Here is a 26072-nt window from a genome sequence, read left to right on the forward strand (position 1 = left end):
ACTTGTCACCTTTGATTAATTGAAAGATGCAGCATGGAAATGGGCCTTTTGGCCCGCCGAGTCCACTCTGACCATCGATCGATCACCTGTTCACACTAGTTCCATGTTATTCCACTTTCGCATCCACTCCCCACGCACTATGGGGCAATTCATAGCGGCCAATTAACCTACAAACCTGCATGTCTTTGTGATGTGGAAGGAAAATGGAGCACCCGGGGGAAACCCACACGGATAGCACCCGAGATCAGGCTTGAGCCCGGGTCTCTGGCACTGCGAGGCAGCAGCTCTAACAACAAAGCCATTGTGCCGTACTTTTTCCCCATGAGATTCCTTTTGCAGGGTTTGGATGCCAATTTCTTGGAGTTAGGACCATGAGATGAGCCCCAGTGGAATTGGAATCAGGATTGAAATCAATGTCGTAGGTTGACAGGACCTGGCCAGAACAAATCCCATCACAAAATTCCTCTGGAAACCTTGGACAGCAGGAAAAGCCCTTTGTTTAAGAAGGAACTGCAGATGCTGGAGAATCGAAGGTTACACAAAAAAGCTGGAGAAACTCAGCGGGTGCAGCAGCATCTATGGAGCGAAGGAAATAGGCAACGTTTCGGGCCGAAACCCTTCTTCAGGAAAAGCCCTTTGTCCAGTTTTGCTGACTATCAAAGCTCTCTATTTGAATCCCAATGAACAAAACAAAAATTAAATAATCACAAGCCGGATAAAATGCTTTTAAACAATTAAACTGTGAAACAAACCACTGATAATTAAAATTAAATCTCCTTCCCCATTGCCTCAATGTTCCTTAGTCAAATGAATAACCTCATCCAAGATAGACACAGTGCTTCTTTAGACTGAAAGTGTTACTGCCCGAAACCTCGCCCATTTTGCTCCAGATGTGCTGTGTGACCCACTGAGTTACTCCAGCACTTTGTGTCTATCTTTGGTATAAACCAGCATCTATAGTTCCTTTCTACACCAGCTCATCCAAGAGCTTCTCGGCAAGGTCCACAGCAGAGCACAGCTCAAGTTTGTGTTGGAACTCAAGTAGGTTTGGGATTCTGTAGGAGTGTGGATGACCAAAGCTCACGGCCTCTCGAGGTAGAATTGCTAGTGAAACCCGAGCAAATTCCAAGACAATGGCATTAGGACAGACTGACGATAACTACTATTCTGTCCGTAATTTTAATGTAAAATAATGTTTTCCCATCGCCATCAGATCTTATTTTCTCACTCAGCAATAGAAACATTGGATAGGTGCATTTGAAGCTTGGTTTAGGCTTTGCTTGGAAATCCCCACACCTTGCACCCACACCACGCACCCACAGAGCATAACCAGTCAAATCTGCTGCAGCTCAGCAGCTCATTCCTACGGTTGACTTCCATTCTGTTTTCCTTCCTGGAGTCTGAAGAAGACCCGAAACGTCACCCTTCCTTTTTCTACAAAGTTGGCATAAAGTTGAATCCAGATGCTAAGAGCTTTAAGTCTCTCACCATGGACACCCCCCCCCCCCCCCCCCCCCCCCCCCCCCCCCCTCCAGCTCTGTTGAGAGCCCACGGGTATCAGGCCTTCATCATATCTCCAAAGTCTGTGTTGCAGTGTGTAGATTTGGATGTGGTTGGCACAGGAAAGAATATTAGACTTTATTGCCTTCCATCACAGTGAGGTATGTGGGGAATCCACGGTGGTGGATGTTTATGTTAACTTTTATGTAGTTGTGTGTCTTGTTGCTTTTTTTCGTATGGCTGTATGGTAATTCGAATATCACTGTACCTTAATTGGATCACGTGACAATAAAAGACCTTTGAAACCTTTGAACAGTTGGCGCTTCTCTGCAGAACTGCAACTTGCAATTCTAAAACTTTAGAGATACAGCATGGAAACAGGCCCTTCGGCCTGCTGAATACATGCAGACCAGCAATCACCCTGGGCTCTAAACTACACACACTAGGGACAATATTACAACTTACCAAAGCCAATTAAACTACAAACCTGTACATCTCTGGAGTGTGGGAGGAAACCGGAGCACCCAGAAAAAACCCACGCGGTCACAGGGAGAATGTACAAACTCCGTACAGACTGCACCCGTCGACAGGATCAAACCCAGGTCTCTGGTGCTGCAAGGCAGCAATTCTAACTCTGTGCCAATGTGCTGCCCATCTTGTTCAGTCTTGCCCATCTTGTTCAGTCTTGCCCATCTTGTTCAGTCTTGCCCATCTTGTTCAGTCTTGCCCATCTTCAGTTCAGTCTTGCCCATCTTGTTCAGTCTTGCCCACCTTGTTCAGTCTTGCCCACCTTGTTCAGTCTTGCCCACCTTGTTCAGTCTTGCCCACCTTGTTCAGTCTTGCCCATCTTGTCCAGCCTTGCCCACCTTGTTCAGTCTTGCCCATCTTGTTCAGGGCACACTTATCAAATTGTAGTCAATTGAAAATATTGGCATTGCATAACAATTTTCAAGAGCTTGGGACATCCCAAGGCATTTTCCTGTTAGTGAAGGAACTTTGAGTGTATGCTGTAAGAAAAAACATGACATCCAATTTATAGAAGGAACATTCTCCATAAATAACAACAGAGCAAATATTCGGTTTGTTGAGGTTTGAATGTGGAGTAAATATTCACCACTGCACAATAAATAACTCCTGTTCTTTGTAGTGGAGAGACAGGATTTTCCCATCCACTAGAGAGTACAGACAAGGTCTCTGCAATGGTGAGGTGACTGCTTCACTTACTTCACTGCATCCCATCACCAACTAGAGAGTAGTCCTGATTGTTTTCTACCTCTTGGAGACCCTCAGTCTGTCTATAATCGGACTTCACTGGACTTTATCTTGCACTAAACGTAATACCCTTTATCCTGTATCTGTACACTGTAGACAACTTGATTGTAATCATGTGTAATCTTTTGGCGAACTGGATGGCAAGCAATAAAAAAAGTTTTTGCTGTACCTCTGTTCATGTGACATAAACTAAACTAAACAACGGATCAAATCAAAGATCCACAATTCTACTGCATTCAGTTATGAATGGTGGAGGGTAGCTCAATGAAAGGAGGAAAAAACTAGAGGTATTGTAGAAACAAGGAACTGCAGATGCTGATTGACAGAAGAAGACTCAGTGCTGGAGTTACTCAGCAGTCGGGCAGCATCCCTGGAGATCACGGATAGATGACTTTTCGGGTCGGGATCCTTCTTCAGACGGACTTCTCAATGATAATAGACCTAGCATCTGTATGCTGAAGTCAAAGCCAAAATATCTGTAACGATCTTAAACCAAAGGATAGAATAGACAAATTATCTTTGTGTTGGTTTCAAATCAACTTAGGGAATTACAGAGTGATTGATGAGAAAGGACTTTGTCACCAGGCTGATGCATGATTCTCAACTTGACGCGTCTTAGCTTCTTATTGTGAGCAGAGGATAAGTCTGAATCTAATCATTGCGCTGTTGTCCAACTTCAACTGCTTTTGTTCTGGAATCTCATCATCCCCTTTACCCCTTTCTTCCTTTGAGACTCTTTAAAACTTGCTCTTTAGCTAAACATTTGTGGTCAGACGCATCCTCCTTGGCTTCTGGTTGAAGGGTCAACTCTAGTTTTCTGCTTTCCCCTGATAAATATTGGGGAAAGATTTTTGAGTCAATGGCTGCAAGAAATCAATGAACTCCCTCAAACATTATGGCCTTTCTATGGGTCACTGTTCATTGTTTTCCTGATGTTTGATGTTCCTGTAAAATGCCTGTAAATCTTTGGGTCACCTTTCTCCATGAGCAGTTTAATAAATCAGTTAAGTTGCGCTTCAGTGCTGAGATTGAAATTGAGATGTACATGTTATCATCTCATCCATTGGTTGGGAAACCTGCAAATAATTTTACTATTTTGACATTTGCTGGTATGGGTACAATAATAATCTTTTACGATGAACATCTCAAATAATGTATCTTTTCCTTATAGCAGTGAATTATTGATTTGTTTTTCCAATGTCTTTTTTGTTTTACTAGGATACCAGCATTCATTGTGGGGATCCTATTAATTATTGGTCATCCAGATATGCAATCATTGGGTGATTCAGCATTCTTTTATGGAAATTATCAGGTAAGAGCAAATCTCCCAATTATTTAGGAATGTTTGATAGATGTTTTTTGGCTTGGAAGTCTGTGCGCCCTCCATCTGACCTTCAAGATTTCTCACTGTAGACTCATTAATCTGTTTACTAACATTTCTGTCTAATGAATGTGGACTGGTCTCCTTCATGTCTCACTAAACTCCCTAATTAAATGTTGTCACTACTCGCATTATCTCTCTAAATTGAGCAATTATTCTTACACTTTAGGATCTAAAAAAAATCCTGATCCAGGTATTGGTCGGATGAGTTCCAGAAAGCATTCCTCACTTTCATACCTTGCCATACCTTCAAACCATTTAGTTTTTTTTGCCGATTGCTATCTTGAGGTTTACAGTAGCCAACCTGTATGACTTTGGGATGTGGTAGGAAACTGAGCCCTGTGAAGAAATCTATGTGGTCACAGGGAGAACATGCAAACTCTCCACAGACAGCACTTGAGGTCAGCACTGAATCTGGGATAGTGGAACTGTGTGACAGTAGTTTCCATAGCTGTTCTAGGGATGAACAATAAATGTCCACGTTTCCATATTTGTCAGCAATAAACGTCTATAGTGAAACCTCCACAGTTTAGTGATATTGGAAATGCTGAGACAATTGAGGTTCATCCATCCCTTCATCTGAAGACCCAAAATATCACCTATTCATATTCTCCAGAGATGCTACCTGATCTTCTGAGTTACTCCAGCAATTTGTGTCATTTTGTGTGAACCAGCATCTGCAGTACCTTGTTTCTACATTGTCCAACCCTTTATAACTCTGTGTAACTCTCCGAGAAGGGATTCAATTTTATTCCCTTTCTTGGACTCCAGTCTTTTCTTCACCACATCTTCACACCTACCCCAATGAAAGCTTGGATCTAAAGATAGTTTGGTGATGAGCAGAGGGCGATGGGCGGGAGCTGCTTATGGGATTGGAAGTCTGTGATCCAGTATCCTCGGGATCAGTTGGAATCATTGCTGTTTGTTTTTACATTAATGATCGGGATATGAATTTGGGAGTAATTATTAGTAGATTTGCCGAAGATATGGAAACTGTTAATAGGAATGAAGATAGTTTTTTGTTTACAGAATTATATTGATCAGTTGATTGTAAAAAGCAGAGAAATGGCAGATGATATTTAATCCTGGAACTTGAGTTCATGCATTTTGGGAAGACTGATGCAGTTAAGATATACACAGTGTCTGTTAGAACCCGAGTCACATGGAGGCCAGGACTAACAATCCAGTGACTAGTTTAAATCCCACTGTTGTGGTTGCAGAATTTAAATTTGTACAGTAATTTAGAACATAGCATGGGCCCTTTGGCACACAATGTTTGTGTCGAACATGATGCCAAGTTAAACTTATCTCATCTGCCCATTGGATGAATCTAGAATCCAAAAAGGAAGGAAACAATTTGACCTCCTGTTGCAAAAGACCATTATGTTGACCCATGTACAGTAAGAATATTGACCAGAAGAAATATTTGTTGGCTTGTATTCTGTACTTCCTGTTAATTTGACCCTCAAATTTGCTTTCAAAGCTGTGTGGACATATTTCTGATTCCTTTTCACGTGTGTCACTTACAGGTTATAAGTACGATGGTAGTATTACTGTGTAGCATTATTCTTGCTGGTTCATCACTGATGTTACTCAGTCGATACAAACAGAATGTTGCTTATCAGATGCTGCAACACCACTCTATTTCCTCGAGTACCAGTGAGGATTGTAGAGTGAATGAAATCCAACCAACAATTAACAATGGAACGTCCATTGCAGAATTTGCAACAGGAGAAGGTGATGATGTTTTTCTTCATATATATTACACAGTATAAAAAGAGAGATCTGGAAATTCTTACCCCTTTCCCCGTGAAAAATTCTGTAAACATTTTACATTGAAGGAATAAACTGGTTTGTTTCCTGCCTTCCATCCTAATCTTCCTGTCCCACTGTGAACTTCTATCACGCTATCTTTAAATTGGATTCATTGCTGGTTAAATTCAATGATTGGCCTGAAAATCATCAGGCTTCTTGTATAATTTATGGCAATTTAGAGCATTTTCATCACAATGCTTCATGCTGAGACCACATACTTTATTCATTTATCATGAGATGAGGTTTTGTACGTGCTCAAGCATATTTGGCATCATGAAGCCCCTTTGGGTGAAGGTTTAGATGCACCATTTAGTTTGGTCAAACTGGATAGGATGCAGAGAAGATTTACAAGAATGATGCCAGGACTCGACGGCCTGAACTATATGGAGAGGTTGAGCAGGCTAGGACTATATTTCTTGGAGCGCAGGAGGATGAGGGGTGATCTTATGGAGGTGTACAAAATTATGAGACGAATAGATCAGTGGAATGAGCTGCCAGATAAAGTTATTGAGGCAAGAACAGTAACTGCAGAATCCCTTGCCCAGAGTAGAGGAGATAGAGAACCAGAGGACATAGGTTTAAGATGAGGCAGGAAAGATTTAATAAGAACCTGAGGGGTAACCTTTCAACACAAAGGATGGTGGGTGTATGGAAAAAAGGTTTCGAAGGTCGTTTATTGTCACATGTACCAGTGATATACAAATTACAATACAGCCATACAAAAAAAACACACAAATACATAAAAGTTAGCATGAACATCCACCACAGTGGATTCCCCACATTCCTCACTGAGATGGAAGGCAAAAAATTCCATCTTCTTCCTCTTTATTTCTCCCGCGGTCGGTGCAGTCGAGCAAGCCGCAGGAGGTGGTAGTTAAGGCGGATACTATGGCAGCGTTTAAGAAACATTTGGACAGGTACATAAATAGGACAGGTTTAGAGGGATATGGGCCAAACGCAGGCAGGTGGGACTAATGTAGATGGGATATGTTGGTCGGTATGGACAATTTGGGCTGAGCGCCTGTTTCCATGCTTCATGACTAAATATAATTCAATAGCCCATCCGCTGACCTTTGTTTAGATGAGATTTTTTTAACTGGGTCTGTGTAGGTTAATAAATAATGCAATTATGGAGTAGGACTGTCAGGCACCTTGGATTTTTATAAGATTTCTCAGATAAGAAACTGTATTTTTTAATTACATTTCTAAAATAATACATTATAGTTTAGAGGTACAGCATGGAAACAGGCCATTCTCTGCACAGACAGCACCCATTGGCATGATCGAACCTGGGTCTCTGGTGCAGCAAGGTAGTTATTCCACCGTTGTGCCACCCCAATAGCTTATAAGTTACTCAATGTTATATATTACAGGCAATCGGGTGACTTTCTGGACTAAGAAAGAACGTTTATAGTGTCAGATCTAACTTTATTGAGAAGTGACAAGTGGTTTCATTATATCAATGTCAAAAACCTTGTTTGATCATGCTGCCATGAGAAGTATTAGGACACATAACTGGAAATGTTGTTGGAGTAGATTACAAGGAATGTTTTATCAGAGAACAGTAGGGCAGAGAACATTAGGGAAGGAATTTTGAAGATACACGATTTGTTCAGAGTGAAACCAAACATAATAGAGAATATTCAATCGTCCAAAATTGATGTAAAGCAAAATTTCAAGAAATGTATGACTAAAGCCATATTTAATTCAGCCACACATTCTTGCTGTGGAGCATCGATGTGTTGAGCACCAATTTGAAGTTAGAGTATAAATCAGACTCTGCTCTATTGCCCTTTAGTTGAAATAACCTGCTGCCACATAGAGAATGAAAATGGACTCGGCAGCACTGGGTTTTTGACGCTGAGGTTCCAAAATGACTGCAGTGGTGGGCATGTGTAATTTTGATCAGGTAGACCTCATTCCTTCTGGGTAAAGTAGTTTAAGTGTAGCATTTCCTGCGGTTGCAAGGGAAAGTACCATAGTGGGTACTAGGTTTGGGTGGAAAGGAACAAATTGACCAGGGAGTTACGGGGGGAACGGTCTCTGCGGAAAGCAGAAAGGGGAGGAGATGGGAAGATGTGGCCAGTGGTGGGATCCCGTTGGAGGTGGTGAAAATATCGGAGGATTATATGTTGTATGTGATGGCTAGTGGGGTGGAAGGTAAGGTCAAGGGGGATTCTGTCCTTGTTACGAGTGGGGGGGATGGGGAGTGAGAGTGGAGCTACGGAATATAGAGGAGACCCTGGTGAGAGCCTCATCTATAGTCAAAGAGGGGAACCCAGTTCCCTAAAGAATGAGGACATCTCCGATGCCCTAGTATGGAACACCTCATCGTGGGCACAGATGTGGCATAGACGGAGGAATTGGGAGTATGGGATGGAGTCCTTACAGGAAGCAGGGTGGTGAGAAGTGTAGTCCAGATAGCCACAGGGAGTTAGTGGGTTTGTAGTAGATGTCGGTCAGTAGTCTGTTATCTGCAATGGAGATAGTGAGGTCTAGAAGCGGTAACTCAGTGGGTCAGGCAGCATCTGTGGAGAGAATAATTAATGTATAACTAAAGATAAGGCTTTATCATTTCAACTTGTAATTACAAACGATTTCTTTCTTATGAAATAACATTCAGAATATTAAATGTAGACAAAAATGCTGGAGAAACTCAGCGGGTGAGGCTCAGAGGAAATCTCCTCAAGGTATGTTTACTTTGAAGAAGTTCTCCTCTCTCCTTAAACATTCCGAATATTAATGTACTTTAAAAAGTTTGTTTTATTACTGCCATTCTGCACGCAGTTTGATTCTTTGTTGTCTGGTTATATCCTGAATCTTTGACTGTTTCTGTTTATGACATAGTTATGTTTTGTCACAGAATGTAAGTCTGCCTTCACATGTTCTGCATTAATTCTTTTAAGGATTTAAATGTATAGAGAATGAACTGTGTTCAGATTTTAAAGTAGTTCTTTATGAAAACATGAAGAGCTTTTGAATGGCTTGGGACTGTAATATTTGAATTTAAAAATAAAACTGCATTGGGGTTTGCTATGTTTTGTTGTTTATAAGTTAATATTAGTGAGCATTAATAATTATTTAAGGTGCCTTCATTTTTAACAGAAACCTGTGCTGGTCAAATGGAAAATCAAGATGAATTATTATGTTTTACCAACCAGGATGTTCTGACTGATGACAGACCCATGAATGCAATGCAACGGGGTGGTATGGTCATTGAAACAATATAACGTTAGGCAAATAAAATATCCTGATTAATGACGAATGCTTTACTAACAATTTGAAATGCTCTGTAGCCTTTTAATGTATACTAACATAGAAATCCACAGTCAACAATATGGTACCTTATACAGCAATATATACTGTGACTCATGACTGTGATAAACTTAATCTTTCCTTCTCGAAACTCCTCGGATAAATCTTTCCCTTGATCTTGTTAATCTGACTGTCACCTTTGACAAGGCCCACGTCCCCTTCCAAAGCCTCTCCTCAACCATCTGGCTAGAAGGAACTGTACTTGCCTAGTTTCATTTGAATCAACTCTAATACATTTTCTTCTCACTGCCTTACCGTTAGCGCTGGTGTCCCCCAATGATATAACATTGAGGATCCTCCTATATGTGCATCGTGCTGCTATATTGCATCAGTCCTTGTACACATGTTGAAGACAACCCCATGCTTCACTCCCACTTCCCCCGACCCCTTCACTGGCTCTGAGCTGTCAAATAGCTTATACCAGATTTAGTAATTATGAGCAAGCCATTGTCATGTCTTTGTTCCCATCACAAAGTCTACTTGCTCTTCACTGTCTCTTTTCTCATCCCTGACAATGCTCAACCAGATAGTTCTCTGCCTTGGTGCTTGTCATGTTTATTTTATTTTAGTATAGATGAACAGTGTGGAAACATGCCCTTGGCCCACTGAGTCCATGCCGACCATTAATCACCCGTACACTAGTTCCATGTATTCCATTATCGCATCCTGCACACCAGGTGCAATTTACAGCGGCCAATTAACCTACAAACTTGTATGGGAGGAAACCGGAGCGCCCGGAGAAAACCAACGCGGTCACAGGGAAAACGTATAAACTCCGCACAGACAGTACCTAAGGTCAGGGTTGAACCCAGGTCTCTGGCGCAGCGAGGCAGCAACTCTACCATTACGCCACTGTGACTAAATTAACTTTTTACCATTATTAAGACATCCTGTGTAACACCTCCCAAATACACGCGTCAGGTTATTTTCCACACTTTTCGCATGAACTGGACTATTCTGATGTTCACTCAGTGGTCATCTCTTGATTTACACTTAAAATTAAGATAATCGAACATATTGTTGCCCAATGGGGCGTAACGGGGCTGGCACAATGGTGCAGCGGTAGAACTGCTGGTTTACAGCGCCAGAGACAAGGATTTGATCTTGACAACAGGTGCTGCATGCCTTGCTGAGTATTTACAGATTTTTTTTAGCATTCTGATGGAGCTCCTTTTGGATGTTTTAGTGTGATATGAGTACTATATAAATGCAAAATGCTGTTGTAGTAATTGTTTGTGCATAGAACAATAGTACAGCACAAGAACAGACCATTTGGCCCACAATGTCTGTGCCGAATATGAAGCAAAATAAAACTTCTCATTTGCCTGCACCATCAATTTCCCTGCATTCACTACATATCCATGTGCCTATCTAAAAGCCTCAAATGCCACTGACCATTCTCTCTGTCACAAAAACGTCCCTCACATCTCATTTAATCTTTGCCGCACTCAGTGCCGGATTTAGATGAAGAGAGGCCCTAAGCTGTTCCACTTGTGAGGCCCCCAACGACCGGACAGCCATGGCGGCCAAATCTCCCACAATTCAAAGCGAGGGAGAAAGTGCCCAGCGCCGACCAGTTGCCGTTGCAGTGCGCATGCGCAGGGCGGCCGATGATGTGCTGGCCGTGGTTGTGCGCATGTGCAAGGCGGCCTGCCGTGCCGGCGGATGAGGAGCGAGCGGAGCCCGGCGGCCCGGACATGGATAGCGGGGGGAGATGGAGAGAGAGAGATAGAGAGGGGGCCCGCCCAGAGTTGAACGGTAGGTGTTCTGCCTTGGCCGGAGACCCCCCTAGACCTCGAGGCCCATCAATTTTTTCGGGGGGCCCCCTAGAAAGTGGGGGCCGTAAGCTATAGCTTGTTTAGCTTATACGTAAATCCGGCACTGGCCACACACACACTAAAGTGATTTAGCCAAATGTGCTTTAAAGCTGTGAACAGGCTGCGTTCCTCATTGTATAATCAGAATTTCTGTTTTACATTTTATGATCTTACGCACAACTGCATATCTTAATCAATAATAGTTGTTTCAACTAGTAGACTTAATTTGGATCTTATCTTTTTGGGTATTTCTTTTCCACAGTAAGCAGAATTCAGAATAATAATATCTTAGCTTCTGCATCTCCAAATCTTATCACTGGTGTGTTTATTTTCAGCAGAACAATGCATGGCCTTGACACCAGAAGGGGAGTGTTTACGAAGGGCAGATCCACAGCTCGCCAGGCACGTGCTACTGTGTTTGCTTCTCATTATAGGCTTGTTTGCTGTAAGTCTGACATTAAAACGATTTTACTACATGACAATAGACATTTTAATCAAAAACAGAAAAAAATTAACCTATACTCATTTCATTACTTGTCTCTGTTTAAACATTGCCTTTCTCAAAGCCATTTTTTGTTGGTGTTATTGTTGTTGGTTTAACTATTCAACGAGAACTGTTACAGTTTCTACCCTCCTCATGAAAGTATGATTCAGTTAACCTTCTGGGGGTCACTTTTAAGAGACATCTGAGAGATGCTCTTAAACTGGGGCTGAATAGAGATGAGAAGCAGGAAAGTTATGCTAAACCTGCATTGTACTGGTTTGACCAGGCCTTGAGAGCTGTGTAGAGGTCTGGTCACTATTTTCAGAACTATTTAGAGTTCTGTTGGAGCTCATTTTGGATATTTTATTGTGATATGAATACTATATAAATGCAAAATGCTGTTGTACTAATTATTAATACATGGAACATAATGTTAGCCTTTTATTTCGAGAGGGCGTGTATACAAAAACAGGGATGTAATGCTGAGGCCGCATTTGGAATATTGTGAGCATTTCTGGGCACCATATTTGAGGAAGGAGAGGGTCCAGAGGAGGTTTACAAGAATGATCCTAGGAATGAGTAGGTTAACATAGGATGAGCGTTTGACAGCACTGCGCTGGAGTTTAAAAGAATGAGGGGGACCTCATTGAAAAGTACAGAATAGTGAAAGGCTTGGATAGAGTGGATGTGGAAAGGGTGTTTCCACCAGTGTGAGAGCCTTAGACAGAGGTCATAGCCTCAGAATTAAAGGACGTTATTTTAGGAAGGGGATGAGGAGGAATTTCTTTAATCAGAGGTTGGTGAATCTGTGGAATTCTTTGTCACAGAAGGCTGTGGAGGTCAAGTCAATGGATATATTCAAGGCAGAGATTGACAGATTCATGATTAGTACAGGTGTCAGAGGTTATGGAAAGAAGGCAGGAGAATGGGATTAGGAGGGAGAGATAGTTCAGCCATGGTTGAATGGCGGAGTAGACTTGATGGGCTGAATGGACTTATTTTTGATCCTATCACATGATTATGATAAGAAAAGACAGTGAAGAAGGTGCAGGGACAATGTAGAGGGCTGATACCAGAAATGCCAGGAAAAGATGAACAGTGAAATAATTTTCCCTAGAGAAAAGAAAGTTGGGAATTTACCTTTTAAAGAACTTTAAAATGGTGAAAGTTTTGCGTGGATTCAGAACATCTCTGCTTCTGATGAAGAGCATAAATCTAGAGACCACTGATATAAGATAGTCACAGAGTTATACAGCACGGAAACACGTATATCAGCCCAACATATCCATGCCTCTATTCTACAACACTCCTAGCACCCTGTCATTTGCTGTATATGTTCTTCACCTGGTTTATATGCCTCACTCAGCACTGGTCCAAGTTGATTTCCACCTTGCCATTGGCCCATTTTCGCCAGTTGATCAAGATCCTGTTGTAGTATTAGTCCATTTTTTTCAATGTACACCACATCACCAGATTTGGTGTCATCTGCAAACGTACGAATCATGCCGTCCACATTTTCATCCAAAAGGTAATATGTATATGTGCATATGATAAACAAGAGTGGATCCCTAATCCCTGAGGCACACCACTGATCACAAGCCTCCATTCTGAAAAATGATCCACAACTATCACTCTCGATCTCCTTTCACCAAAGTGAATGTTGTGTCCATTTAGCTAGCTCACCCTGGATCCCATGTTATCGCACCTTCCGACCCAACTTACAATGTGGGGACCTTGACAAAGGTTGCGTCAAAGTCCACATAGACATTGTCTACTGACCTACCCTCGTCAAACCTCCTGGTTGCCTCTTCAAGAAAAACTCCACAAAATTTGTGAGGTATGATTTCTTGCACAAAATGCCAATGTGACTATCCCTGATCAGTCGTCTTTCCAAATGCAGGCAAATCCCATCGCCTAGAATCCCTTCCTGTAACTTTTAAACCACTGACATTAGGCTCTGTAGTCTGTAGTTCCCTGGCTTGTCCTAACGGCTTTCCTTAAATAAAGGCGCAACAGTATCTACTCTGTAGTCCAGATATTCACCAAGGAATCCAGTAGCGAACTTGCAAGAAAAGTTTTTATCCAAAGAGAGGAACAGACTGTCACAAGAAGTGGTGGAAGCATTTATGGCGAGGCTAGAAATGCATAGGAGGATGAGGGAATGGAGGCTGCCTTGATCATTTTAGCTGAGGAAAGATGGAGGAGGCTCAAGTAGAGCATAAATGCCACCTTGAAGACACAAGACTGCAGATGCAGGAATCTTGAGCCAAAAATATCGACAATCCTAACGGGTGAGGCAGCATCTGTGGAGAGAAAGCAAAGCTTGGTTATATTTTCTCTTCCTGCTGTTTTTGCCATTCTTGCGCTTTAGATTTCCTAAATAATACAACATGATGAGTTGATCTAGAATATTAACCATTTATAATGTTGTCTCGTTCTGTTTTTCATGTTGCTTCATGTATTATTGTGTAAATACTTATAAATTGTCCGTGGCACTTTTATCCATCCCTGATTGACATTTTAAAATATTTTTCAGAATGTATCCAGTTGTTTCTGGTTTTTAGTGAACCAAAATCCAGGTCGCCTGTACGTTGAGCTGCAGTTCTTCTGTGTAATCTTCAATTTTGCACAGGTTTGTGTTCTTCAAGTGATTGAATTTTATGAACGTTATTTTATATTTGAACAATAACACTGAATTAATTCAGTGGTGAATGTCAATTTAAGCATTGTGGTAAACAATGTGTCTTTTTTTCCCCCCTTCCAGGGTTTTATTTCCTTTGGCATATTTGGGCTTGATAAGCATTTAGTCATTCTCCCGTTTAAGAAAAGGTAAATAATTTTATCTCAACGTAATTTTACTTCATGGTGTTCTTATTCTTCACTTCTAGAAAGTGATAATTCAACACCTCTCGATTTCAATTAGATTTATACGATGAGGATAAACATAAAAAGCTGGAGTAACTCAGCAGGACAGGCAGCATCTCTGGAGAGAAGGAATCGGTGACGTTCTGGGTCGAGACCGTTCTTCAGACTGAAGTCAGGGGAGTGCGTGGGACAGGGAGAATGTAGTCGGAGACAGGAAGACTGGTGGGAGAACTGGGAAGAGGGTGGGGATGGAGAGAGAGGGAAAGTAAAGGCGATTTAAAGTTAGAGAAGTCAATGTTCATATCGCTGGGGTGTAAGCTACCCAAAAGAAATATGAGGTGCTGTTCCTCCAATTTGCACTGGGCCTCACTATGACAATGGAGGAGGCCCAGGACAGAAAGGTCAGATTGGGATTGGGAGGGGGAGTTAAAGTGCTGAGCAAACGGGAGATCAGGTAAGTTAAGGTGGACTGAGCGGAGGTGATCAGCTAAATGATCGCCGAGCATGCGCTTGGTCACCAGGAGTTGACACCTGGAACAGCGGATACAGTAGATGAGGTTGGAGGAGGTACAAGCGTACCTCTACCTCACCTGGAAAGACTGTCAGGGTCCTTAGATGGAGTCGAGGGGGGAGGTAAAGGGACAGGTGTTGCATCTCATGTGGTTGCAGGGGAAAGGTCCTGGGGAGGGGGTGGTTTGGGTGGGAAGGGACGAGTTGACCAGGGAGTTGTGGAGGGAACAGTCTCTGCGGACAGCAGAAAGGGGTGGAGATAGAAAGATGTGATCAGTAGTGGGATCCCATTGGAGGTGGCAAAAATGTTGGAGGATTATATGCTGTATGCCGAAAAATGTTGGAGGATTATAAGATGAGGATTTGAATTAGAAATCTTGATAACAGTACCATTTGTTTAGAGCAGATACCTCGGGTATAATGCTTGCTTGATTTATACATTTTTAGAATAATGCGCTTGTCTAATTGCTACCAAAGTTTAATTTACATTCTCTATTTTTGGAATAACATTGGCAAACTAGCTCATCAGTTTTCAGCTTTATTTTGTAAGTTCAGTTTTGCAGAAGAGAAAGAAAACTCAAATGATTGCTGCAGCGATTAGGTTATATGTTTAAATGTATTTATCTTTGGGATTTTATTTTTCCAATTATGGAGCATAAATGGGTAATGCATCATGTATGTGAGGTAAAGGATTGTACAGATGGAAGGGAAAGCTGTATGATGTTGTATGATGTGATTTACCTCATTTATTTAAAATAGCAGCATGGTGGCTTGCAGTGCCTGGCATATGTTTGATTAACCCATTGTTTTTCAAGCCCATAACCCCCGAGTAAAACATGAGCCGCCTTTCTTGACTGATCGCAACCTTCAGTCGATAAGAACTCTTAACGGGGAAGATAATCTAGCAGCATTGGTGATGGGGCACGGGCAGAGAATATATCAGATTCTGTGCTCAGCTACTGATTGATGTGGCATCAATGATGGATGTAAAGAAAGGAATAAAAAATATAAATAACTTTGCAATGTTGCAGGCCAGCCATGTTATACATGCACTGACTCTGTGCAGCACCCGTGGACTCTATTTGGTGGGGCAGAGAAACCCTCATTGCTATTGGTCCAAGACCTCACACAGCTGATATGAAATGGCTGGTCCGCATTGAATGAATTCATGTACCGGCATTTTGAGCTCTTTAGAACTGGAGTGGAACTGAACACTGCTCGATCCCATGTGAATGTATAGCTAATTATATCTATCTACATATTTGTATGTTAAAATAGGAACACCACATGTTGAGCTGCAATTATATTCACTTGCCAGTAACAGGAGTGTCATTACAGTTTGAAAAGTTTACATGGGCCATTACTGTCATAAATACGTCAGACGGAATTTTTCCAGGATAGAAATAGAAACATAGAAAATAGCAGGAGTAGGCCATTCGGCCCGTCGAGCCTGCAGCGCCATTCAATATGATCATAGCTGATCATCCAACTCGGTATCCTGTACCTGTTTTCTCTCCATACCGCCTGATCCCTTTAGCCACAAGGGCCACATCTAACTCCCTCTTAAATTTAGCCAATGAACTGGCCTCAACTACTTTCTGTGGCAGAGAATTCCACAGATTCACCACTCTCTCTGTGAAGTTTTTTTTCTCATCTCAGTCCTAAAAGACTTCCCCCTTATCCTTAAACTGTGACCCCTTGTTCTGGACTTCCCCATTTTGTACGTTTTTATAAGATCCCCCCTCAATCTTCTAAATTCCAGCGAGTACAAGCCGAGTCTATCCAGTCGTTCTTCATATGAAAGTCCTGCCATCCCAGGAATTAGTTTGGTGAACCTTCTCTGTACTCCCTCTATGGCAAGAATGTCTTTCCTCAGATTAGGAGACCAAAACTGTACGCAATACTCCAGGTGTGGTCTCACCAAGGCCCTGTACAACTGCAGTAGAACCTCCCTGCTCCTATACTCAAATCCTTTTGCTATGAATGCAAACATACCATTCGCCTTCTTCACTGCCTGCTGCACCTGCATGCCTACTTTTAATGACTGGTGTACCATGACACCCAGGTCTCGTTGCATCTCCCCTTTTCCTAATCGGCCTAATTCAGATAATAGTCTACTTTCCTGTTCTTGCCACCAAAGTGGATAACCTCACATTTATACACATTATACTGCATCTGCCATGCATTTGCCCACTCACCCAACCTATCAAAGTCACCTTGCAGCCTCCTAGCATCCTCACAGCTAACACTGCCCCCCAGCTTTGTGTTATCCTCAAACTTGGAGATGTTGCATTCAATTCCCTCGTCCAAATCATTAATATATATTGTAAATAGCTGGGGTCTCAGCACTGAGCCTTGCGGTACCCCACTAGTCACTGCCTGCCATTCTGAAAAGGACCCGTTTACCCCTACTCTTTGCTTCCTGTCTGCCAGCCAGTTCTCTATTCACATCAATACTGAACCCCCAATACCGTGTGCTTTAGGTTTGTATAGTAACCTCTTATGTGGGACCTTGTCAAAAGCCTTCTGAAAGTCCAGATACACCACATCCACTGGTTACATCCTCGAAAAATTCTATAAGATTCATCAGAAAATGATTTACATGATTCTAAAAAATTCTACGTGATTCGTCAGACATAAATCAATGCCGACTTTGTCCAATGGTTTCACCATTTTCCAAATGTGCTGCTATCCCATCTTTAATAACTGACTCTAGCATTTTCCCCCATACCGATGTTAGACTAACTGGTCTGTAATTCCCTGTTTTCTCTCTCCCTCCCTTTTTAAAAAGTGGGGTTACATTAGCTACCCTCCAATCCTCAGGAACTACTCCAGAATCTAAAGAGTTTTGAAAAATTATCACTAATGCATCCATTATTTCTGGGGCTACTTCCTTAAGTACTCTGGGATGCAGCCTATCTGGCCCTGGGGATTTATCGGCCTTTAATCCATTCAATTTACCTAACACCACTTCCCGACTAACCTGGATTTCACTCAGTTCCTCCATCTCATTTGACCCCTGGTCCCCTGCTATTTCCGGCAGATTATTTATGTCTTCCTTAGTGAAGACAGAACCAAAGTAGTTATTCAATTGGTCTGCCATGTCCTTGTTCCCCATGAGCAATTCACCTGTTTCTGACTGCAAGGGACTTACATTTGTTTTAACTAATCTTTTTCTCTTCACATATCTATAAAAGCTTTTGCAGTCAGTTTTTATGTTCACTGCCAGTTTTCTTTCATAATTTTCCCTTTCCTAATTAAGCCCTTTGTCCTCCTCTGCTGGACTGAATTTCTCCCATTCCTCTGGTAGGCTGCTTTTTTCTGGCTAATTTGTACGCTTCATCTTTTGTTTTGATACTATCCCTGATTTCCCTTGTTATCCACGGATGCACTACCATCCCTGATTTATTCTTTTGCCAAACTGGGATGAACAATTGTTGTAGTTCATCCATGCGGTCTTTAAATGCCTTTAAGAATCAATTAATTGCCAGTATCTTGGCCAATTCACGTCTCATACCCTCAAAGTTACCTTTATTTAAGTTCAGAACCCTTGTTTCTGAATTAACTATGTCACTCTCCATCCTAATGAAGAACTCAACCATATTATGGTTACTTTTGCCCAAGGGGCCACGCACAACAAGACTGCTAACTAACCCTTCCTCATTACTCAATACCCAGTCTAGAATAGCCTGCTCTCTCGTTGGTCTTCTATATGTTGGTTTAGAAAACTATCCCGCATACATTCCAAGAAATCCTCTTCCTCAGCACCCCTGCCAATTTGATTCACCCAATCTATCTGTAGTTTGAAATCACCCATTATAACTGTTTTACCTTTGTTGCACGCATTTCTACTTTCCTGTTTGATGCCATCCCCAACTCCACTACTACTGTTAGGTGGATACACTGACAGGGATTACGTACTGGAGAGATTTTGTATGACAAATAGACATACAACATGGGAACATGCCATTTGGCCCAACCTGCCCACATCGACCAACATGTCCAATCTACATTTATCCCACCTGCCTGTGTTTAGCCCAGATCCTTCTAAACCTGTCCTATCCATTTACCTGTCTAATTGTTTCTTAAACGTTGTAATAGAAGGCACAAGGCAGTGGAGGCCAATTCAATGGATGTTTTCAAGTGAGAGTTAGATTTAGCTCTTCGGGCAAAAGGAATCAAGGGATATGGGGGAAAAGCAGGAACGGGGTACTGATTTTAGATGATCAGCCACGACCATATTGAATGGCGATGCTGGCTCAAGGGGCCGAATGGCCTAATCCTGTACCTATTTTTCGTTGTTTCTAATAGTCCATTCCTCAACTACCTCCTCTGGAAGCTCGTTCCTTGCACCCACCGCCCTTTGTGTGAAATCTATTGGATTGTATTCTGTACCTTTTACAAACTGATTGGTATATAATACTGTTTTCTCACCCTCAATTATTTGCATGATACAAAGCAAATTAGACCAATCTCGGTTTTTTCTCATTTCATAGTTTTTGTGTTTCAGCTCAAGAATTGTCTCTATTGTTCAAGAAGGGAAGAACTCTTTGGAAAAAGTTTAGGTAGATTGTCCATTAATAATTACTGTTAACTTAGGCTTGAAAACCTGTGGTATGGAAAAGATCTTGGAGTGCAGACTGATAATGCAGCAGCTGAGACCATAAGGATGACTTGCCAACAATTTACTCAGTATCGTAAAGACCAGTGCATCAAAGACATTGCCAAAACAAGGAGGTAGGTGCTTCTGCTAACTTGCAGTATTTACTCATTTACAGTCTGAAGAAAGGTCCTGATCCAAACAGTTGTCTATACGTTTCCCTCCACAGATGCTGACTGACCTGCTGAACTCCTCCAACAGTCATTTTGCTGAGGATTCCAGCACTTGTAGTCACTGGTGTCTCCATATTACTGCTAATTTAATTTGCTTGGATTTTAATAGTTTGTTAATTTTCAAAATTGTTTTCTAAAATGCACTAATACTAATTCTTAAAAGACTGAAGATTCAATTTTCAGATTTGCAGCATTTTTGAATTTGTCCCTCCATATAATTTGTTTAATTGGCACACAGTATCTTAACAAAGAAATGATCTGTGGAGGAAATGTTAAAATATTAAGGAATTGTGTTTCATTTGGGAAGTTTTTGACCATATTCTACTTTATCTCTGCAAAACCTTTTTTACCTGGGCAAGTCAAACAATATTCCTTTCTACAGCTGTTTTGCATGCAAACATTGCTTTACCTTCAGAAATGGTGTGCTGTGTGGGTGGATTGTTTTGGCTTGCTGCCCACTTGAATGTTTTCTATCATGGCCTGATACTTTGACAGGCCCAGCTTTTACGCTCTTACAAAATAGAATCTAGTGGAGAGATCTATTTTCCATTATAACTTTAGTTTTCATCATTTAATCTGTGAGGTAATGAGCACCTTTTCCTTTGTACCTTACAAAGGCATAGAATCGCACAACTATCTCAATTAATTCCGTCAAGCCTTCCTTCTGTAGGAATGCTTTTTCATTCTTCCACATCCTCTTATCTCCACTGCATCTGCTCCAATGGCAAGACTCTCCATGTAGGAACCTCTTGAGATGTCTTTCTTCTTCCTGAACAATGGTTGCCTCTACATATTGGAGGGTTGGCTAGGCTCTTCATTACATCTCTGCAGTTTCCAACACATCTACTGCCAACTCCTGGATAGAGCAAGGAGTCCCATGGTCTTCAGTTCCCTACATTGCCACACCAACCAAGCATTGAACAAATCATCCTTTGCAATTTCAACCTATTTCATGAAATTCCACGTCTAGATGTGCTTTCCCATTCTCCTTTCCCTTTTCCAAGATTCAAGATTCAAGATTCAATTTAATTGTCATTTGGACCCCTTGAGGTCCAAACGAAATGCCGTTTCTGCAGCCATACATTACAAACAAATAGACCCAAGACACAACATAATTTACATAAACATCCATCACATCGCTGTGATGGAAGGCCAAAAAAACTTATCTCTCCACTGCACTCTCCTCCCACTCTCCATCATTCTAAAGGAGCCATTCTCCTCGCTAGATCCACCCTTTTGTCTCACTCACCACATCTCATGTGACTTTTGCAACAAACTGCTTGGAATGTTACACTCCTTTTCCCTCTTCATTTCCTGAGGACCCACAAGACCCAGTCGAAGCGTTTCTTCCATTCCAGTGTATTTTGTTTGGTGCTCTCCATCCTTTATGCTGGAGGAACCAATTGCAATTTGAGAGATCGCTTTAGAGAGTACATTAAAATCAGCAGTGGTGAATTATTTTTGCCTGCCACCTTAATTCTCCATCTCACTCCCCTGAAGTTTTTCTGTATAACAGTATAGGTTACTATACTGTTATAACAAGACCTAACATAAGCTTTAGTAATATTGGTTCATTTTTTCCCTCTCGATTAGCACTGTCTGAGTTACTGGGCCTTCACATTTTGAGGCTTTTAACCCCTCCTTAGTTTATGCATCCTCTGCCTGCCCCACTGTCTGCCTCAGCTTCTTGTGCTCTCTTAGTAATGATCAAAGATTTGGTAATGATACTCATTAACCCGCCAACTAGCTGATTTCCTCTGCAACCTATGCCAAGGTAACCCTGGCCGTCATTATCAGAGGCATTCAATCTATCTTATCCAGGCCTTCTCTGCTTTCCTCTGCTACTTAAAAATAACTTATTTATTTTCACATTCCCAAGTCTGAGGAAGAGTCTCCAATCTGAAGTATTAACTCAGTTTCTTTTCCGACTGAAACCACCTCCCCTGCTGAGAGTTGCCAGCATGTTTGTTTTTATTTCAGATTCCCTTCATCTGCATTTTTTTGATTTTCTAAGAACAAAAATAACTTGTGTGATGGTTCGATCATTGGACACTAGAGCTGAGTTAAACATTTCGACTGAAATAATGAAATAATGCCATCTCTAGCAAAAAATAAAATATTTTGTTTACAACTGTCAAAACTAAATTACAGTACAATTTCTTTATATTGGAAGAAAATCAGATATGGGATTGTAAAATTATGAGTTCCTTGTGTAAAGCTTTTAGATAAGTTCTCATTTTGGATCTATAATGAAAATGGTATCTCTAACTATTTTAATCACAACAAAAAGGTTGACTGATTTAGAAGAGAACCATATGCTTTTTATGGAATATTGTGGTCACTGGCAAAGCTAATTATTATTGCTCACTCTAATTGCCCAGGAGATGGTGGTGATAAACCACAGCCTAGAGTTACCACTGTCCAATCAGTGAAGGTACCTGCCGTAGTGCTGTTGGTTGAGAATATCAGGATCTGGAATTGGTGATGAAGCAAGTTATTTATTTCTTGATCTGGATAACATGTGATATGAGGGGAGTTTGCATGTTGTAGCATTTCCATTGTCTACTTTCCTTGTCATCCTTGATGGTCAAAATTTTGGATGGTGACATCAAAGAAGCTTCAGTGATTTCCTGCTGTCTGTTTTGTAGATGTTACATGTTGTGGCCACCAATGTGCATGTGGTGGAGGAGGTGATTGTGTAGTGTGGTGATTTTGGTGCCAGCTAAAATGGCTGATTTGCCCAGGATGGTTTAAGCTTGAGCTTTGACAAAACTCCACTGATCCAGGCAAGTGACACATTCCTATCCCACTTCTGACTTGTGCCTTTATAGATGGAGGATGATTTTTGGATCGTAGGGTGAGCCACCACTCCGGCTAGGTTTCTGATCACTAGTTAATCCCAGGGATTTGATGGGGGAAGATCCAGCAATGATTGTGCTCTTTAATATTAAGAGGAAATGCTTAGACGCCTTGGTGGATCTGCTGATTGCAAGGCACATTAGTGGCACAAAGCTTGCTTGCTACTTATCAAGCTATGCTTGATTATTGTCCCAATCTTAGGCATGTATGCATAGATTACTTTTATTCTGGGGAATTGCAAACCAAATTTAGCATTGTGCAATTTTCAGCCAACATCCCAATTGAATATTTTTGCATAAGTCTTTATGTTTAAAGCTACTGATTAGAAATTATCTTTAATGGAACAAACCTTTCGATAATTCTCAATGAGGATTGTACACATTATGATCTAAACTAGAATGACAAAGAGGAAATGAATTGCGAGCTCAGACTTGGTGAAGTTGGAAGATGAGGTTGTTAATAGTCTGATTTGTAGGTGACCAGGAAGTAAGGTTTAGAGGGTGGGCAAAAGATAATGCCTTTGGCCTGCCAGTAGTAAAAGAAATATAACTCATCTGGAGTTGGAATTTGAACTGGTATGTGTAACATTGCAGAGATAGGGACAGGCCAATGAAGCGGGTCATGGTGTAGTGCATCTTTATACTTATGTAAACAAAGTTTTATCTAGTCTCTGTTATCACGTGACTCAATTGAACCTAGGAACTATTGAATCTTATAGTTATGCTGATTTTTAAAGCTAGCTTTATTTGTAGCAAGTTTTTATTTCATACCATCTTCTGTCTTTCTACTGTTTGCTGTTTACTTTCCTGTGTAACAGTGATGTAAGACATGCAGACCAAGTGGATGAATCATTGCTTTGACACAGGTGTGCAGCAGGAACCTCCTCCGACATTTTCCAGGGCTGTGATCTGCTGGACTGGTTGATTCAAGTTGGTCTGGTCCAAGGCCGAAGCGAAGCTATTAAATATGCAAACCGATTACTAGAGGGTGGCATCATTCAATGCCTTACCAATGAATTTCCATTTCAAGATGAATCCCTGTTCTACTGTATGGTGCAGAGGGATGCACTGTGATCTGGACTGTCATTGGAGCTGCTTTGAATTTAAAGATGAAAAGCACGGGAACTTTTTCTCATTGCTGTAGAAATACATTACATTTGTTTCAAAATCTTATTAACCAAAGAATTTGAAATCCATTATTAAAGTTTGTTAATTTTACCTAACAGCCTTATTGTTAGAGCATTAGTGCCCAGGTGATCTTTTGCCAAGACAAAGATTATTCTTTGGGATCAGGGTGGAAACGTCATTGAAAATGTGTTCAGCCATGGATTGCACTGAAATATTGAGTCATTTCATACATGGAGAAACACAGGTGTTAACGTTAACATCTGTGTTTGCAGCAAGCGGAACTGAATGATGTCACTGTTCTATCAGATCCAAAATGCCTCAACTGTCCATGTATCCATGACTGTGACATTGAAGACTTGATATTGTGCTTTCTTAATTTTAATAAACTGCAGCAGATGTGTTGAAGTACTGAGGGAAACTTTTGCACTTTATGTTAGAAGGTGCACTTTTAACTTTGAATGCATGTAATCATCAGCATGAAATGCAGAATAATTATATTTGTCAAATGTATTCTATTGTTTAACACTGGTCATAGCTCAAGGCAGAATCTGCTGCATTTATAAATAGGTTGTTAAACCTATTTCGTTTAACTTCAGTTTTAATGTACATTTTAATTTAAAAATATTAAAATGTTCTTTTTGGAATGTTTTTTTAAAAATTGAATTAAATAAATATTTTGATAAGTTGAACAGTTTCTCTTGAATTCTGAATCAATGTGGAAATCAAACTTCAATCTTATTGAGTGTCAAGTTTATTAGAGCACAGAATTCGACAGCTCAATAACTCGTTGTCTGCATTCTGAATGAATAAGTGTTTGGTTTAATTAATAACTCTGTTGCCTTGAAATTGGATTGCTCATGTTTTCCAATTATCTCTTCCAAGAAGTGTAAAAAATGAATGCAGGTAACAGTCATATAAGTTCTGGTCGTCATTATTAACAGAAAAGTTCACGGAACTGGACCAAATCATGCAATGTCACTAACATGTTTGCTACTATACAGTCACAAATTGCAATCTACAGGGTCCCAACAGGACCAGCCTAACTTTAGTGCAGTTACTGCCACCTTGCTCCGTAATAATTAGAGAAGTATATCAGCCCCTAAAGACACATCTTCAATTAGCAGCAGGTCTGAAGAAGGGTTTCGGCCTGAAACGTTACCCATTTCCTTCGCTCCATAGATGCTGCTGCACCCGCTGAGTTTCTCCAGCATTTTTGTGTACCTTCGATTTACCAGCATCTGCAGTTCCTTCTTGAACACTTCAATTAGCAGCAACCTACATTATGACTGACATGGGGGATAGGCTGGAGGGGAGGAGATGGCTCCTAAAGTAGGAAGGACACTGATGTGCTCAAGAATGTGGCCACGATAAGTTTTGTGACAGCTCTCATCCCAGTATACCAGAGGCCCGAATCTCCTACCAGAATTGTGAAACTACAGAGTGGAGCACTGTTGCCAAATTCATCACTTGAACATTCATCAAGCTGCCGACCAGTAAAAATGCATCTCTTGTGCAAATATCCATGGGCATAAGCGTGTGCACGGATTCACACATTATAGAAACATAGAAACATAGAAAATAGGTGCAGGAATAGGCCATTCGGCCCTTCGAGCCTGCACCGCCATTCACTATGATCATGGCTGATCATCCAACTACGTATCCTGTACCTGCCTTCTCTCCATACCCCATGATCCCTTTAGCCACAAGGGCCACATCTAACTCCCTCTTAAATATAGCCAATGAACTGGCCTAAACTACCTTCTGTGGCAGAGAATTCCAGAGATTCACCACTCTCTGTGTGAAAAATATTTTCCTCATCACGGTCCTAAAAGATTTCCCCCTTATCCTTAAACTGTGATCCTTGTTCTGGACTTCCCCAACATCGGGAACAATCTGCCTGCATCTAGCCTGTCCAACCCCTTAAGAATTTTGTAAGTTTCTATAAGATCCCCCCTCAATCTTCTAAATTCTAGCGAGTACAAGCCGAGTCTGTCCAGTCTTTCTTCATATGGAAGTCCTGACATCCCAGGAATCAGTCTGGTGAACCTTCTCTGTACTCCCTCTATGGCAAGAATGCCTTTCCTCAGATTAGGAAACCAAAACTGTACGCAATACTCCAGGTGTGGTCTCACCAAGACCCTGTACAACTGCGGTAGAACCTCCCTGCTCCTATACTCAAATCCTTTTGCTATGAATGCTAATATATCATTCGCCTTCTTCACTGCCTTCAGCAACTGCATGACTGGTGTACCATGACACCCAGGTCTCGTTGCATCTCCCTCTTTCCTAATCGG

At 41.3% G+C, this 26072-nt stretch overlaps 1 protein-coding gene across 5 annotated transcripts in view; it reads left to right on the forward strand.

Moving 5' to 3' along the window:
• gpr155a (G protein-coupled receptor 155a) overlaps positions 1–24471 on the forward strand; it is a 66628-nt gene extending 42157 nt beyond the window's left edge. For 3 of the 5 annotated variants that reach the window (XM_055637950.1, XM_055637951.1, XM_055637949.1), the window contains 8 exons: positions 3991–4084; positions 5683–5890; positions 9074–9175; positions 11436–11545; positions 14121–14216; positions 14349–14413; positions 19559–19696; positions 23517–24471. In XM_055637950.1, the coding sequence (XP_055493925.1) occupies positions 3991–4084; positions 5683–5890; positions 9074–9175; positions 11436–11545; positions 14121–14216; positions 14349–14413; positions 19559–19696; positions 23517–23724 (1021 nt within the window). In that variant the 3' untranslated portion in view covers positions 23725–24471. Of the gene's footprint in view, positions 1–3990; positions 4085–5682; positions 5891–9073; positions 9176–11435; positions 11546–14120; positions 14217–14348; positions 14414–19558; positions 19697–23468 lie in introns of all 5 variants that reach the window. The other 2 variants (XM_055637952.1, XM_055637953.1) reach the window with 2 other exon arrangements.
• The last annotated feature ends 1601 nt before the right edge of the window (positions 24472–26072 follow it).

This window comes from Leucoraja erinacea, chromosome 7 (assembly GCF_028641065.1).
Source record: "Leucoraja erinacea ecotype New England chromosome 7, Leri_hhj_1, whole genome shotgun sequence".
NCBI classification, from domain to species: domain Eukaryota; kingdom Metazoa; phylum Chordata; class Chondrichthyes; order Rajiformes; family Rajidae; genus Leucoraja; species Leucoraja erinaceus.